At 46.1% G+C, this 17764-nt stretch overlaps 1 protein-coding gene across 6 annotated transcripts in view; it reads left to right on the forward strand.

Moving 5' to 3' along the window:
• Positions 1–15780, forward strand: part of cita (citron rho-interacting serine/threonine kinase a) — a 172567-nt gene extending 156787 nt beyond the window's left edge. For all 6 annotated transcript variants that reach the window (XM_061932779.2, XM_061932781.2, XM_061932782.2 and 3 more), the window contains 3 exons: positions 1217–1399; positions 11638–12025; positions 14856–15780. In XM_061932779.2, the coding sequence (XP_061788763.1) occupies positions 1217–1399; positions 11638–12025; positions 14856–14879 (595 nt within the window). In that variant the 3' untranslated portion in view covers positions 14880–15780. The remainder of the gene's footprint in view (positions 1–1216; positions 1400–11637; positions 12026–14855) is intronic.
• The last annotated feature ends 1984 nt before the right edge of the window (positions 15781–17764 follow it).

The raw sequence follows: 17764 nt of genomic DNA on the forward strand, positions 1-17764 counted from the left end.
AATCGACTGGCTCACCCTCCACCATCGACTGGCTCACCATCGACTGACTCACCCTCCACCATCGACTGACTCACCATCCACCATCAACTGACTCACCATCCACCATCGACTGACACACCCTCCACCATCTACTGACTCACCCTCCACCATCGACTGACTCACCATCCACCATCGACTGGCTCACCATCCACCATCGACTGACACACCCTCCACCATCGACTGACACACCCTCCACCATCGACTGACTCAAAGATGCGAAAAATTGGACGTTTGTTCCGCACACTTTACCGACCAAAGCTATGCTACGACAGAGATGGCAAGAATGTGTGGATATCCTGCGACACTCAAAGCAGATGCATTTCCAACGATAAAGTCAAAGAAATCTGCCGCCAGACCCCCATTGAATCTGCCGGAGTGTGTGAGCAATTCAGGGACAAAGGACCTCGGTAGCACGGCAAGCAATGGCGGCAGTTTGTTCCCGCAGACGAGCGAGCTAAACCCCCTATCGACCCTAGCTTCCCTGGCCTGCTGACATCAACTCCAAAACTGGACAGATCAGCTTTCAGGAAAAGAGCGCGGATGAGGGTATGTCTACAGAATATATTAATTGATGAAAATTGGGCTGTCTGCACTCTCAAAGTGCATGTTGTTGCCAAATGTATTTCATATGCTGTAAACCTAGTTCATAGTTGTTAGTTTCCTTTAATGCCAAACAAACACATACCAATCGTTGGTTAGAAGGCGATCGCCGAATTCGTCATCGCTTTCTCCCGTGTCGCTGGCTGTCGTGTCGTTTTCGTCGGTTTCGCTTGCATACGGTTCAAACCGATATGGCTCAATAGCTTCAGTTTCTTCTTCAATTTAGTTTTCGCTACCTGCCTCCACACTACAACCATCCGTTTCAATACATGTGTAATCTGTTGAATCGCTTAAGCCGCTGAAATCCGAGTCTGAATCCGAGCTAATGTCGCTATAGCTTGCTGTTCTATGCGCCATGTTTGTTTGTGTTGGCTTCACTATGTGACGTCACAGGAAAATGGACGGGTGGTTAAAATCAGGCACTTTGAAGCTTTTTTTAGGGATATTGCGTGATGGGTAAAATTTTGAAAAAAACTTCGAAAAATAAAATAAGCCACTGGGAACTGATTTTTAATGGTTTTAACCCTTCTGAAATTGTGATAATGTTCCCCTTTAAACTGTCCTCTTGTCTTCCCAGGTGTCACTCATACGCTCACCTGGACATCCCTAACCCACGCTACCTCGGCCCGGCAATCTCCTCCGGCGCCATCTACTTGGCCTCGTCCTACCAGAACAAATTACGAGTCATTTGCTGCAAAGGCAACTTGATCCAGAACCAGGACGGTGGAGGAGACCTGCAGCGTAGCGGCTCGGGGCGCAGGTGAGGGTGGTAGTGGTGTTTATGTTGGACTGACCACTTTTTTATTTCCTGTTCCTTCCTTCAGCAAGTCTAATTAGTCGAGTCTCGATTACTGACAGCGACGTTGTTGACCAGGAACCAAAGTAACAACAAACTTTTAGGGGATTTGGTTGAGCTTTTAAGAGAGATACAAGAGTGTTGAGTGGTAGCTGAAGGAAGAAATAGTGAAAGTAACTCATTAAAGGACCTCTGGGAGTCTAATTAGTCAAGTCTTGATTACTGACGACGACGTTGTTGACCAAGAACCAAAGTAACAACAAACTTTTAGGGGATTTGGTTGAGCTTTTAAGAGAGATACATGAGTGTTGATTGGTAGCTGAAAGAAGAAATAGTGAAAGTAACTCATTAAAGGACCTCTGGGAGTCTAATTAGTCAAGTCTCGATTACTGACAGCGACGTTGTTGACCAGGAACCAAAGTAACAACAAACTTTTAGGGAATTTGGTTGAGCTTTTAAGAGAGATACAAGAGTGTTGATTGGTAGCTGAAGGAAGAAATAGTGAAAGTAACTCATTAAAGGACCTCTGGGAGTCTAATTAGTCAAGTCTCGATTACTGACAACGACGTTGTTGACCAGGAACCAAAGTAACAACAAACTTTTAGGGGATTTGGTTGAGCTTTTAAGAGAGATACTGTACATGAGTGTTGAGTGGTAGCTGAAGGAAGAAATAGTGAAAGTAACTCATTAAAGGACCTCTGGGAGTCTAATTAGTCAAGTCTCGATTACTGACAATGACGTTGTTGACCAGGAACCAAAGTAACAACAAACTTTTAGGGAATTTGGTTGAGCTTTTAAGAGAGATACATGAGTGTTGATTGGTAGCTGAAGGAAGAAATAGTGAAAGTAACTCATTAAAGGACCTCTGGGAGTCTAATTAGTCAAGTCTCGATTACTGACAGCGACGTTGTTGACCAGGAACCAAAGTAACAACAAACTTTTAGGGGATTTGGTTGAGCTTTTAAGAGAGATACAAGAGTGTTGATTGGTAGCTGAAGGAAGAAATAGTGAAAGGACCTCTTGGAGTGGGACTAGTGGAGGGCACACGGGTGTAGTTGGCACTGCAGGGCACAGGTGGGGGTGGTTAGTTTTAGTCTAGTGTGTTGCAGTAACACCCGCATTCTTCTTCTTTGCAGGAGGAAGAATTCATTTTTTATTTGCAGTAAATGTTAAGGTCAATTAAACTGCTTCGTGTGAGAGTTGAACATTTGAATAAAGACTATTTTGATGTGATGAATGTTTGTTATTAATGCAGACTTCAACATGACAAATATGTTTGCATCTTCTTCTCACTTCATCAGCTGGTCCAATCAATGTGACTGTGGTCAACCACACTAAGTCCTGCAGTGCCAAACACTCACCACTATGCCCAGGTCACAGCTGGGGTCATCTACATATTAGGGGTGTGCCACAGTACCTAGCTGTGTCTCAGGTTCAAACACTGATGACATCTATTAAACAGACAAGAAGCAAGGAATCATGCAGAGACAAGAGTTCAATTTAGCTAATGAGGAGAACGCATGGAGCTGCACCCTTAGTCACAGTCTCGCTCTACGCTCTAAGGTTCGGCTCCTGCGTTCCTCTATTTATTCAGGAGTGCCACAGTCAACAATACTAAGGCCGCCTCTAAAAGGAGTGGGCACATATATTATGCATATTGTGCTGGGGGCCTTGTGATTTCACCTTGTCTCTGCTTCGTCTGCGTGTTGTCATCTTATCTTCGTTGAGGTCCTTGAAGTCCTTGGCTGTTAGCAGGCTAAAACAAAGATAACATCTACGACTGAGGCCACCCTTCAGACAAGAAGTTTTTGTCCTTGCACAGATTAGAAAAGTCCAACTTGAGCACAATATCTAAATAACTAAAGCAACTGACTTTAAGCATACTAAAGTTAGTGTGATAATATATACATACTTATTCTAACAATGTGATCATCTACATATTAGGGGTGTGTCACAGTACATAGCTGTGGTCATCTACGTATTAGGGGTGTGTCACAGTACATAGCTGTGGCTATGTACATATTAGGGGTGTGCCACAGTACATAGCTGTGGTTATGTACATATTAGGGGTGTGCCACAGTACATAGCTGTGGTCATCTACATATTAGGGGTGTGCCACAGTACGTAGCTGTGGTCATCTACATATTAGGGGTGTGTCACAGTACGTAGCTGTGGTCATCTACATATTAGGGGTGTGTCACAGTACATAGCTGTGGTCATCTACATATTAGGGGTGTGTCACAGTACATAGCTGTGGTCATCTACATATTAGGGGTGTGCCACAGTACATAGCTGTGGTCATCTACATATTAGTGGTGTGTCACAGTACATAGCTGTGGTCATCTACGTATTAGAGGTGTGTCACAGTACATAGCTGTGGTCATCTACATATTAGGGGTGTGTCACAGTACATAGCTGTGGTCATCTACATATTAGGGGTGTGTCACAGTACATAGCTGTGGTCATCTACTTATTAGGGGTGTGTCACAGTACATAGCTGTGGTCATCTACATAGTAGGGGTGTGTCACAGTACATAGCTGTGGTCATGTACATATTAGGGGTGTGCCACAGTACATAGCTGTGGTCATCTACATATTAGGGGTGTGTCACAGTACATAGCTGTGGTCATCTACATATTAGGGGGTGTCACAGTACGTAGCTGTGGTCATGTGTACATATTAGGGGTGTGCCGCTCCACCAACACTATTGGCTGATTTTCATGTGATCACCATTGCTGATCATTGAATACCGATCACAAACACTGATGTCATCTGGCTATTGCTCCTCCCAGGGAATAAAACACATTGGTCAATCCCAAGTTCTTTTGGATGACATATATGTTGAGTAAAAAGGACCTCAAAGACAGAATGGTACAATACCAAGTTTTACTGAAGCTTTAGGAGACCAGCCCTTGCAATGCAACTATAGCGTCAGCAAGCGAGGTCTATATCTAAACAAAAAGAGTCAGCTTATGTAGAGCGAAAACGGCCCCTCTCGCCCAGAAAGGAGCACAGCTGCTTCTTCAAAAACAGGTAAGGAACTGGCCAAAACACAAACAGGAGCCCAAATGACAAAACAAAGAGTTTACTCGCGGACATAAGATAAAAGCAAGGAGGTCACGAGAAGATACATGGGAAAATACCAGCTGATTTAAACATGACTATGGATTAAAAAAAGAACACTTAAAAATATCTCATTCTCACATTATTTATTTTTGGTATCCCGGCTGACAAGCAGCTAATTGTGAGTCTCCGTACAGAGTGTGGAGCCGCTCTGCTAAGCTAATAATAATCACCTCCATTACGGAAAAAGAAACTACATGTTACACATCGAGAGTAAGACAGGAGCAGGCATGCTAACAGCTAAGCTAAGCAGTAAGTTTGCTTTAAACAACACCAAGAAGTAAGAACTAAGAAGAAGAGATGGAACAGCAGAAAGAAATCAGTTATTAACAGGTAGAATAATAAGGGTGCAGAGGGTGGGTAATATAACAACTGCTTGTGTTAGCATTGTTGCAGTCAGCACACCACACGTAAGAGGAGGGCGGGTCAATCCATAAATTGGTGATGTGTATATTAAAGGTAGTATCAGTATATGATCAATACTAGAGTGATTATTCTCTTTCATTCTCTGTTCATGTTTACAAACCTGGGGAGGACTTCCATCCATCTTCTTCCGCTTATCCGAGGTCGGGTCGCGGGGGCAGCAGCCTAAGCAGGGAAGCCCAGACTTCCCTCTCCCCAGCCACTTCGTCCAGCTCTTCCCGGGGGATCCCGAGGCGTTCCCAGGCCAGCCGGGAGACATAGTCTTCCCAACGTGTCCTGGGTCTTCCCCGTGGCCTCCTACCGGTTGGACGTGCCCTAAACACCTCCCGAGGGAGGCGTTCGGGTGGCATCCTGACCAGATGCCCGAACCACCTCATCTGGCTCCTCTCCATGTGGAGGAGCAGTGGCTTTACTTTGAGCTCCCCTCGGATGACAGAGCTTCTCACCCTATCTCTAAGGGAGAGGGGAAACTCATTTCGGCCGCTTGTACCCGTGATCTTGTCCTTTCGGTCATAACCCAAAGCTCATGACCATAGGTGAGGATGGGAACGTAGATCGACCGGTAAATTGAGAGCTTTGCCTTCCGGCTCAGCTCCTTCTTCACCACAACGGATCGATACAGCGTCCGCATTACTGAAGATGCCGCACCGATCCGCCTGTCGATCTCACGATCCACTCTTCCCTCACTCGTGAACAAGACTCCTAGGTACTTGAACTCCTCCACTTGGGGCAGGGTCTCCTCCCCAACCCGGAGATGGCACTCCACCCTTTTACGGGCGAGAACCATGGACTCGGACTTGGAGGTGCTGATTCTCATCCCAGTCGCTTCACACTCGGCTGCGAACCGATCCAGCGAGAGCTGAAGATCCTGGCCAGATGAAGCCATCAGGACCACATCATCTGCAAAAAGCAGAGACCTAATCCTGCAGCCACCAAACCAGATACCCTCAACGCCTTGACTGCGCCTAGAAATTCTGTCCATAAAAGTTATGAACAGAATGGGTGACAAAGGGCAGCCTTAGCGGAGTCCAACCCTCACTGGAAACGTGTACGACTTACTACCGGCAATGCGGACCAAGCTCTGACACTGATCATACAGGGAGCGGACTGCCACAATCAGACAGTCCGACACCCCGTACTCTCTGAGCACTCCCCACAGGACTTCCCGAGGGACACGGTCGAATGCCTTCTCCAAGTCCACAAAGCACATGTAGACTGGTTGGGCAAACTCCCATGCACCCTCAAGGACCCTGCCGAGAGTATAGAGCTGGTCCACAGTTCCACGACCAGGACGAAAACCACACTGTTCCTCCTGAATCCGAGGTTCGACTATCCGGCGTAGCCTCCTCTCCAGTACACCTGAATAGACCTTACCGGGAAGGCTGAGGAGTGTGATCCCACGATAGTTGGAACACACCCTCCGGTTCCCCTTCTTAAAGAGAGGAACCACCACCCCGGTCTGCCAATCCAGAGGTACCGCCCCCGATGTCCACGCGATGCTGCAGAGTCTTGTCAACCAAGACAGCCCCACAGCATCCAGAGCCTTAAGGAACTCCGGGCGGATCTCACCCACCCCCGGGGCCTTGCCACCGAGGAGCTTTTTAACTACCTCAGCAACCTCAGCCCCAGAAATAGAAGAGCCGGAGGGAGGACTTAAATGAGTCAAATAGAGGATTTGTATGTATTTGTTTATTTATTGTGTACTTTGTTTGGCCCCAAACATTGCATGTCATAAAAAAAGTGTTGATTGTCTACACCAGTGTTTTGTGCTGCGGCCGTGAGATACAGTCTGGTGTGCCGTGGGAGATTATGTAATTCCACCTATTTGGGTGAAAAATGTTTTTTTGCAAACCAGTAATTATAGTCTGCAAATGATGTGTTGTTGTTGTTGTTGAGTGTCTAGAGCTCGGCAGAGTAACCATGTAATACTCTTCCATATCAGTAGGTGGTAGCCGGTAGCTACCGTATTTTTCGGAGTATAAGTCGCTCCAGAGCATACTTGCCAACCCTCCCGGATTTTCCGGGAGACTCCCGAAATTCAGCGCCTCTCCCGAAAACCTCCCGGGACAAATTTTCTCCCGAAAATCTCCCGAAATTCAGGCGGAGCTGGAGGCCACGCCCCCTCCAGCTCCATGCGGACCTGAGTGACGTGTTGACTGCCTGTTCTCACGTCCGCTTTCCCACCATATAAACAGCTAATGAAGGAGGGCGAGTTCTTGGTTTCTTATGTGGGTTTATTGTTAGGCAGTTTCATTAACGTCCTCCCAGCGTGGTAACAACACACAACAACAGCAGTCAAGTTTTCGTCTACCGTAAACAGCAATGTTGTGACACTTTTAAACAGGACAATACTGCCATCTACTGTACATGCATATGTGACCCACCCATAATGTGTCACATTTTTGTGTTGATTTTTTTTATTTTATTTTGTGGTTTGAATTCGTTTTTGGAGCTGTCATTACACATTTATCAGTATTCACATTGGTCAGTAGGGGGCAGTAGGGCGTTTCTTCCCAATTGAATGCTATCACCTGCAGACCGGAAGTGTCTTGTCATTCTGATGAGCGCGACCAGTCTGTGAACAATTGAAACGTCCTGTGTGCTTTTTCCTCCTGTATAACAGGTTAGTTTTGGTGAATCAACTCACTGAATAATATCCATGTGATCTTTATAAGTTTAAGTACACATTCTGATGGTGGAGCCTAACTCTAAAGTGTTTGTGAGTTGTAGTTTGTATTTGTGAATGAATCCAGTGCACAGCTGCAGTAATCAATACAAAAAGGCGACGTGAGTGCGCAATGTTTATATAGGAACTTCTGATCCTAATTCAGACTCCCAAATTAGTTATACATATATAATGTGTGTGTTCTGAAATAGTGACAGAGAATAGAACAAGGATGGACAATTCAACCCTTAACTCAACAATGAGTAGATGAGTGTTATGTGTGTGTAAATGTGTAAATAAATGAACACTTTAATTCAAGTATTTCTTTTATCCCCCCCCCCCCCCCCCCTACCTCCCGAAATAGGAGGTCTCAAGGTTGGCAAGTATGCTCCAGAGTATAAGTCGCACCGGCCGAAAATGCATAATAAAAAAGGAAATAAACATATATAAGTCGCACTGGTATAAGTCGTATTTTTTGGGGAGGGAAATGTATTTGATAAAAGCCAACAGCAAGAATAGACATTTGAAAGGCAATTTAAAATAAATCAAGAATAGTGAACAACAGGCTGAATAAGTGTACGTTATATGAGGCATAAATAACCAACTGGTATGTTAACGTAACATATTATGGTAAGAGTCATTCAAATAACTATAAAATATAGAACATGCTATACGTTTACCAAACAATCTGTCACTCCTAATCGCTAAATCCCATGAAATCTTATACGTCTAGTCTCTTACGTGAATGAGATCAATAATGCTAATGTGTTAATTTCACACATAAGTCGCTCCTGAGTATAAGTCGCACCCCCGGCCAAACTATGAAATAAACTGCGACTTATAGTCCGAAAAATACGGTAATTGCTTTATAGATGTCGGAAACAGCAGGAGGCAGCGTGCAGGTAAAAAGGTGTCTAATGCTTAAACCAAAAATAAACAAAAGGTGAGTGCCCCTAAGAAAAGGCATTGAAGCTTAGGGAAGGCTATGCAAAACGAGACTAAAACTGAACTGGCTACAAAGTAAACAAAAACAGAATGCTGGACGACAGCAAAGACTTACTGTGGAGCAAAGACGGCGTCCACAAAGTACATCCGAACATGACATGACAAGCAACAATGTCCCCACAAAGAAGGATAAAAACAACTGAAATATTCTTGATTGCTAAAACAAAGTAGATGCAGGAAATATCGCACAAAGGAAGACATGAAACTGCTACAGGAAAATACCAAAAAAAGGGAAATAGCCACCAAAATAGGAGCGCAAGACAAGAACACACAGGAAAACAGCAAAAAACTCCAAATAAGTCAGGGTGTGACAGTACACCTACTTTGAGACAAGAGCTATAGTGATGCATGCTTGGTTATGCTTTAAAGTCATATCCAACAATTGTGACAACGACTTTTTACTGTCAACTGAGTTTCGTTTTTGAATGATTTCTGCTGGTGGTGTGCCTCCGCATTTTTTTCAACGCAAAAAATGTGCCTTTGCTCAGAAAAGGTTGAAAAACCCTGGTCTACACCACAGTACATACCTGTGATCAGAACCAGCAGCAATAAAACCCTGATGGAAACAACCTAGCAAATATGGAACTATTTGGAACCTCTTCTGAGATACAGTAACTTCTGCACTGAAGTCATGATTCCTTCTTGATGGTACAGAACAGTTCAGATGGAATATGGTTTGTATGTCAGGTTCAAACACTGATGACATCTATTAATCAGACAAGAAGCAAGGAATCAATCAGAGACGGAGTTCAATTTAGCTCATGAGGAGAACGCATGGAGCCGGACCCTTAGTCACAGTCTCGCCCTACGCTCTAAAGTCCAGCTCTTGCGTCTCTCTTTTTATTCAGGAGTTCCACAGTCAGCAATACTAAGGTTGCCTCTAAGAGGAGTGGTCGCATATTTTATGCAAAGCAGGTCCAGGACGTGCGATACCTGACGGAATGTTCTGGGGGCCTTGTGCTTTCGCCCCGTCACCGCTTCGTCTGCGTGTTGGAATCTTATCTTGTTGAGGTCCTTGAAGTCTCTGCCTCGTCCGCGTGCCGTCATCCCATCTTCGCTGAAGTCGGTTGAAGTCCTTGGCTGTTGGCGGGCTCAAACAAAGATAACATCTACAGCTGAGGCCACCCCTCAGACAAGAAGTATTTGCCCTTGCTCACATTAGAACAGCTTCGAAGCAATTCTGGACCACCATCCGCCGCCTCAGGAAGGGGAAGCAGTGCACTATCAACACCGTGTATGGCGAGGATGGTGTTCTGCTGACCTCGACTGCGGATGTTGTGGATCGGTGGAGGGAATACTTCGAAGACCTCCTCAATCCCACCAACACGTATTCCTCTGAGGAAGCAGTGCCTGGGGAGTCTGTGGTGGGCTCTCCTATTTCTGGGGCTGAGGTTGCTGAGGTAGTTAAAAAGCTCCTCGGTGGCAAGGCCCCAGGGGTAGATGAGATCCGCCCGGAGTTCCTTAAGGCTCTGGATGCTGTGGGGCTGTCTTGGTTGACAAGACTCTGCAGCATCGCGTGGACATCGGGGGCGGTGCCTCTGGATTGGCAGACCGGGGTGGTGGTTCCTCTCTTTAAGAAGGGGAACCGGAGGGTGTGCTCTAACTATCGTGGGATCACACTCCTCAGCCTTCCTGGTAAGGTCTATTCAGGTGTACTGGAGAGGAGGCTACGCCGGATAGTCGAACCTCGGATTCAGGAGGAACAGTGTGGTTTTCGTCCTGGTCGTGGAACTGTGGACCAGCTCTATACTCTCGGCAGGGTCCTTGAGAGTGCATGGGAGTTTGCCCAACCAGTCTACATGTGTTTTGTGGACTTGGAGAAGGCATTCGACCGTGTCCCTCGGGAAGTCCTGTAGGGAGTGCTCAGAGAGTATGGGGTATCGGACTGTCTTATTGTGGCAGTTCGCTCCCTGTATGCTCAGTGCCAGAGCTTGGTCCGCATTGCCGGCAGTAAGTCGGACACGTTTCCAGTGAGGGTTGGACTCCGCCAAGGCTGCCCTTTGTCACCGATTCTGTTCATAACTTTTATGGACAGAATTTCTAGGCGCAGTCAAGGCGTTGAGGGGATCTGGTTTGGTGGCTGCAGGATTAGGTCTCTGCTTTTTGCAGATGATGTGGTCCTGATGGCTTCATCTGGCCAGGATCTTCAGCTCTCACTGGATCGGTTCGCAGCCAAGTGTGAAGCGACTGGGATGAGAATCAGCACCTCCAAGTCCGAGTCCATGGTTCTCGCCCGGAAAAGGGTGGAGTGCCATCTCCGGGTTGGGGAGGAGATTTTGCCCCAAGTGGAGGAGTTCAAGTACCTCGGAGTCTTGTTCACGAGTGGGGGAAGAGTGGATCGTGAGATCGACAGGCGGATCGGTGCGGCGTCTTCAGTAATGCGAACGCTGTATCGATCTGTTGTGGTGAAAAAGGAGCTGAGCCGGAAGGCAAAGCTCTCAATTTACCGGTCGATCTACGTTCCCATCCTCACCTATGGTCATGAGCTTTGGGTTATGACCGAAAGGACAAGATCACGGGTACAAGCGGCCGAAATGAGTTTCCTCCGTCGGGTGGCGGGGCTCTCCCTTAGAGATAGGGTGAGAAGCTCTGTCATCCGGGAGGAGCTCAAAGTAAAGCCGCTGCTCCTCCACATCGAGAGGAGCCAGATGAGGTGGTTCGGGCATCTGGTCAGGATGCCACCCGAACGCCTCCCTAGGGAGGTGTTTAGGGCACGTCCGACCGGTAGGAGGCCGCGGGGAAGACCCAGGACACGTTGGGAAGACTATGTCTCCCGGCTGGCCTGGGAACGCCTCGGGGTCCCCCGGGAGGAGCTGGACGAAGTGGCTGGGGAGAGGGAAGTCTGGACTTCCCTGCTTAGGCTGCTGCCCCCGCTACCCGACCTCGGATAAGCGGAAGAAGATGGATGGATGGATGGATGGAAGTTAGTGTGATAATACATACATAATTATTCTAACAGTTACCTCTTGCATCTCTTCCCTCACAGCCCTAACAAACGCGGGCCTCCTTCCTACAACGAGCACATCTCCAAAAGACTGGCAGGCAACCCCCTCACCCACGGGGAGCCGGGCACACCCCACCGCTACCGAGAGGCCCGCACAGAGTTCCGTCGCGACAAGTCCCCCAGCCGTCCTCTGGAGCGAGAGAAGTCTCCTGGCAGAATGCTGGAGAGCCGGATGGCGGGGTCTCCTGGCAGGGCCATGGCCGACCCTCGACTGGAGCGCTCCCCGGCCAGGGCCATGGCGGACCCCCGCATGGAGCGCTCGCCCGGGCGCATGATGGACGTTCGCAGGGAGAGATCTCCGGGACGCTTTGAAGAGCGCCAAAGGCTTCATACCGGATCTGGACGCACGCCCATCAACCCTGTTACCAAGGTCTGTAGTTTGGATGATTATCTTCTAGTGTGTGATTTATGCAACGCTGGGGATTTCACTTTAATAGGAGATTTTCCAACTCTTTAAAGTGGCTTCTTTCCAACCTCTGGGAAGGAGCCAGCAGCTTTCTCCGGTATTTATGCTAATTGCATCTCTTTCCTTCGTATTTACCATGAATATTTCATAATCCTCTTGTGTTTGACACTTTTATAGCAGCACGTCATTTCCTCCTGCAGACATCATGTTCATACACCTTATTTTCACTGAGCTCGTACTAGTCACACTTCAAAATGCTGTTGTGCATCACAAACCAAGACCTTGGCCTATGGAGACTTTAGCTCGAAAATTCACTCCAGTGTTTGGTTTCAAGAGAAAAGAGGAAATATAATCGCTAACATCAGATCAATTAAAACATCCATCCATTTTCTACCGCTTGTCCCTTTCGGGTCGCGGGGGGGTGCTGGAGCCTATCTCAGCTGCATTCAGGGTTCAAACCCCGGGCCGAGTCATACCAAAGACGATAAAAATGGGACCCATTACCTCCCTGCTTGGCACTCAGCATCAAGGGTTGGAATTGGGGGTTAAATCACCAAAAATTATTCCCGGGCAGGGGCCACCGCTGCTGCTCACTGCTCCCCTCGCCTCCCAGGGGGTGATCAAGGGTGATGGGTCAAATGCAGAGAATAATTTCGCCACACCTAGTGTGTGTGTGACAATCATTGGTACTTTAACTTTTTAATCAGCAATGTCGATCACATGATTTCTTTTTCTAAAAAATGTGCCGATGCTAATCGGTGAGTGTTTGATTGGCACCTCCTTCATTCATACACAAAGTGGTCAAAATCGTCAATTCTACACAACACAACTAATTAAGTTAAAGTGCCAATGATTGTCACACACACACACTAGGTGTGGTGAAATGTGTCCTCTTGTTCACCCCCTGGGAGGTGAGGGGAGCAGTGAAGCAGTGGTGTCCGCGCCCGGGAATCATTTTTGGTGATTTAACCCCCAATTCCAACCCTTGATGCTGAGTGCCAAGCAGGGAAGAAATGGGTCCCATTTTTATAGTCTTTGGTATGGCCGGGGTTTTGAACTCACAACCTACCACTCTAACCACCAGGCCACTGAGCAAGTGTGTGAGTAGTGTTGCGTCGGACCAGTTCTTCCTCCCAGGGAATCTAAGTTACTGGTCAATCCCGAGTTCTTTCGATGACATAGATGCTGAGTAAGAAGGACCATCAAGACAGAATTGGAATATTTTCAAGTTTTACTAAAGCTTTAGGAGATCAGTTTAACCCAGGGGTCGGCAACCTTTACCAGTCAAAGAGCCATTTTGACCAGTTTCACAAATTATAGAAAACAATGGGAGCCGCAAAAATTTTTTGAAATTTTAAATGAAATAACACTGCATACGAAGTTTTTTTTTTTTTTTTTTGCTTTGTGCTGTGTATAACCAGGGGTCTCAGACACGCTGCCCACACCTTTAGGTGGAATTTGAATGCTGGTGCGACACGCGGGTTTTTATTTAATGACACTTGTCGGCGTCATGCGTGCCGTGATGGTACAGCATATAGCACCCACTACAGTCAGCGTGCCTGATCAGCCACACGTTGCATGGAGCTTCCGCTTTGCTTACTAATAATGCACCACACTGTGAACCCACACCAAACAAGAATGACAAACACATTTCGGGAGAACATCTGCACCGTAACACAACATAAACACAGGACAAATACCCAGAATCCCATGCAGCCCTAACTCTTCCGGGATACATTATACACCCCCACCCGCTACCAAACCCCGCCCACCTCAACCGACGCACGGGGGGCGGGGGGGGTGAGGGAGCAGGGTTGGGGTGGGGGCGGGGTTTGGTGGTAGCAGGGGTGTATAATGTAGCCCGGAAGAGTCAGGGCTGCATGGGATTCTGGGTGTTTGTTCTGTTGTGTTTATGTTGTGTTAAGGTGCAGATGTTCTCCCGAAATGTGTTTGTCATTCTTGTTTGGTTTTGGTTCAAAGTGTGGCGCATTATTAGTAAGAGTCTTAAAGTTGTTTTATATGACCACCGTCAGTGTAACCTGTGTGGCTGTTGACTAAGTATGCCTTGCTGTCACGGACGTGTGCAAGCTAAAGATGAATATTGTTTGACAAGTGTTGGGCTGGCACGCTGTTAATACAGATTATAGAGGGCGCCAAATGTTGTACCATCACGACAGGCCCTTATTATTATAGCTGTAAGGGTGAAAATCGGTAAATATTAATCCTGGGAGTTTTCTGCGAGAGGCACTGAAATCCGGAAGTCTCACGGGCAAATTGGGGGGTTCAGCAAGTAAGCTGCTGAGCCGCATCAGAGTGATCAAAGAGCCGCGGGTTGCCGACCCCTGGTTTAACCAATACATTCATATCGGCTACTCTAGTTGATCTGGCATTCCAACGGAAAAGCCAACTCCTTTGCACACAAAGAAAACCCCCCATCTCTCCCCCTCGCAACACTGATAAGGAAAGAGTAGGTGTTGTATTTCACATTCCTGATGCTTTAAGACACTAAACAGACAATCTGAAGACAAAGAGAGACTGGTAGAATCCACAAAGGAAAAGTACTATCTACTCTAAACATGACTATGTAAAAAGAAAGAACTCTTAAACATATATGCATCCTACACAGTAGTAATGTTAGAATATCACATGCCAGGTAGATAATTAGTAACAAAGGTTTTTTGATGGAACATATAATTATCTTCTATGATGACATCTGAACAACCTCCCCTAATAATGCCACTTTATTGGTCAGTGTATGAGTTTGTCTATTGATTGCTTGCCTTTTATCAAACAGGTGTGGGACCAGTCGTCCGTCTAGAAGCCCTGCCTGTCCCAACCAAACACTGCCACCCTTCTTTTCATCCACACCCAAGAAACAACTGTAGCTTCCTGAAGAGAGCGAGGTAATTAGGGGACAAAATGGCTATCGTTTGAGAGTAGATGACTAGAAGAGCACAGCTGTAGCAAAGTCACATGTTGATTTATTGATTTTTTTCCCCCCAAAACCAGGAGTTATGTTAGGCAATCATTACCAGCTGATTACAATCACTAATCTTCTGTTGAAAAATGTACAACTAAATTGAAAAAAGCCACAAATGTTGAGGGTCGTCTTCTTGGAGGACACTAAAACTGCACTACCCACAATGCCGAGCCACCATGAAGCATGCAGGACCTCTCTGACTGTAAATAGAGCAGACATACTTTTATATAAATATATATATATATTGAGAAGGAACTTCAAGGCTGGATAAGCCGTGTCTATTTTTGTTAAAAAAACAAACGTGTCCTCCTGAATGTGTAACAAGTCTTAGATCAAAGTGAGTGATTGTAGCACTTCATCCGTCAGTGGCAAGACTCAACTCACCTTACAAGAAAAAAAGATTGAAGTTTGACTTCACTCTCCGTACATCAGTGGATGCTTTGTGACGTGAAACTCGTCTTCTGCTTCTATTTGAACGCCTCGATTCATCCAGAAGAGAATCTCCACAAGCTAAATTGTATCAAAGTGATCTTTGTGTTGTGGACTGATACACAAATATTCTCCTCTCCATGTCAAATTGGTCAAAAGAATCTTCAACAAATGCACAAGTTTCCTGCTGACTTACTTTTATTTTGGTACTTTGAAAGCTGTATATTTCATTTCACTGATCATAATATGATATTGATGTCTGCTAACAACAAATGTTTTATTAGACTTCCTGCTAGAGATATTAAAAACATCCATTCACTTTTCTGCTGCCTTTTTCTGAGCCTCCACTGAGTGTGACCATTTGTTCCTTGCCTTGTTCTATTTAGAGTGGCCAGCCTGCAGAGACAATGGTCTGTCATTCCAGCCTCTGTAGCTTTTGGCCCTCGGGGTAACAATAACTGTGACCTGGCTGTTCACATTATGTGGTGACATGACACCCCCGACATCTGCTGCTCGCCCGTCAACACCATTTGATTTGACAGCACAGTCTCTTTATATAGCCCACACACACACACACACACAGGGTGACACCTCCTCATTCAAGTCATCTTTACACGCTCTCACTTTTCTTGACCTCAGAACCCCAAGTCCTAATGTGCAGACATTGTAAGGATGTGTTTCATTTACTGCTGACACACGAGCACACCTCCGCTGTTTATCCACTCACACTTTTCAATGCATTCAAAAGAGTGTTTATGAGCGGCTGTCAATCATGTGACTAATGAGGTGGTAACACCGCCTCTATAAATGACTCTTAATAAGGCCAAACTACATATACTGAAGCATGTACCGTATTTTCCGCACTATTAGCCGCACCTAAAAACCACAAATTTACTCAAAAGCTGACAGTGCGGCTTATAACCCGGTGTGCTTTATATATGGATTAATATTAAGATTCATTTTCATAAAGTTTCGGTCTCGCAACTACGGTAAACAGCCGCCATCTTTTTTCCCCGTAGAAGAGGAAGTGCTTCTTCTTCTACGCAAGCAACCGCCAAGGTAAGCACCCACCCCCATAGAAGAGGAAGCGCTTCTTCTTCTACTGTAAGCAACCACCCGCCCCCGTAGAAGAAGAAGAAGCGCGCGGATATTACGTTTCATTTCCTTTGTGTGTTTACATCTGTAAAGACCACAAAATGGCTCCTACTAAGCGACAGGGATCCGGTTCATGAAAAGACGCAATCTCTCCATCCGCACACGGACTACTATTTCACAGCAACTGCCTAAAGACTTTCAAGAAAAGCTGGCTACTTTCCGTGCATATTGTAAAAACAAGATAGCTGAAAAAAAGATCCGGCCAGAGAACATTATCAACATGGACGAGGTTCCACTGACTTTTGATATTCCTGTGAACCGCACTGTGGATACAACGGGAGCACGTACGGTGAATATTCCCACCACAGGGAATGAGAAGTCGTCCTTCACTGTGGTTCTAGCTTGCCATGCTAATGGCCAGAAACTTCCACCCATGGTGATATTCAAAAGGAAGACCTTGCCAAAAGAGACCTTTCCAGCCGGCGTCATCATAAAAGCTAACTCGAAGGGATGGATGGATGAAGAAAAGATGAGTGAGTGGTTAAGGGAAGTTTACGCGAAGAGGCCGGGTGGCTTTTTTCACGCAGCTCCGTCCATGTTGATATACGACTCCATGCGCGCCCACATCACGCTGGTTTTTAATATATTATTAAAGTTTGACTGACCTATCTGACTGTTTTTTTGACATTCCTTTAGCGCAGTTAGATGCGGCTTACAACACGGGGCGGCTTATAGGTGGACAAAGTTTTGAAATATGCCGTTCATTGAAGGCGCGGCTTATAACCCAGGGCGGCTTATGGTGCGGAAAATACGGTAATCAATAACCTGACATTTTTAAAAGGGGAACTGCACTTTTCTTGGGGTATTTTGTCTATAATTCACAACCTTATGAGAGACAAGAACATGTGTTCTTTTATGCATTATTACCGTATTTTTCGGAGTATAAGTCGCACCTGCCGAAAATGCATAATAAAGAAGAAAAAAAAACATATATAAGTCGCTCCGGAGTATAAGTCGCATTTTTGGGGGAAATGCATACCTGCCAACTACTCCGGTTTTCCCGTAATTAGTACGGTTTTCATCAACCTATTCCGGGTTACGGTTGCAGTGATAAAAAATACGGTTTTTCATTAATTAAAAAAAATTTTTTTTTTTAAATGCGCGAGGCTATTTATAGCACCGCTGCCAAGCACGAGGCA

Source organism: Nerophis lumbriciformis, linkage group LG38 (genome assembly GCF_033978685.3).
Source record: "Nerophis lumbriciformis linkage group LG38, RoL_Nlum_v2.1, whole genome shotgun sequence".
Lineage (NCBI taxonomy): Eukaryota > Metazoa > Chordata > Actinopteri > Syngnathiformes > Syngnathidae > Nerophis > Nerophis lumbriciformis.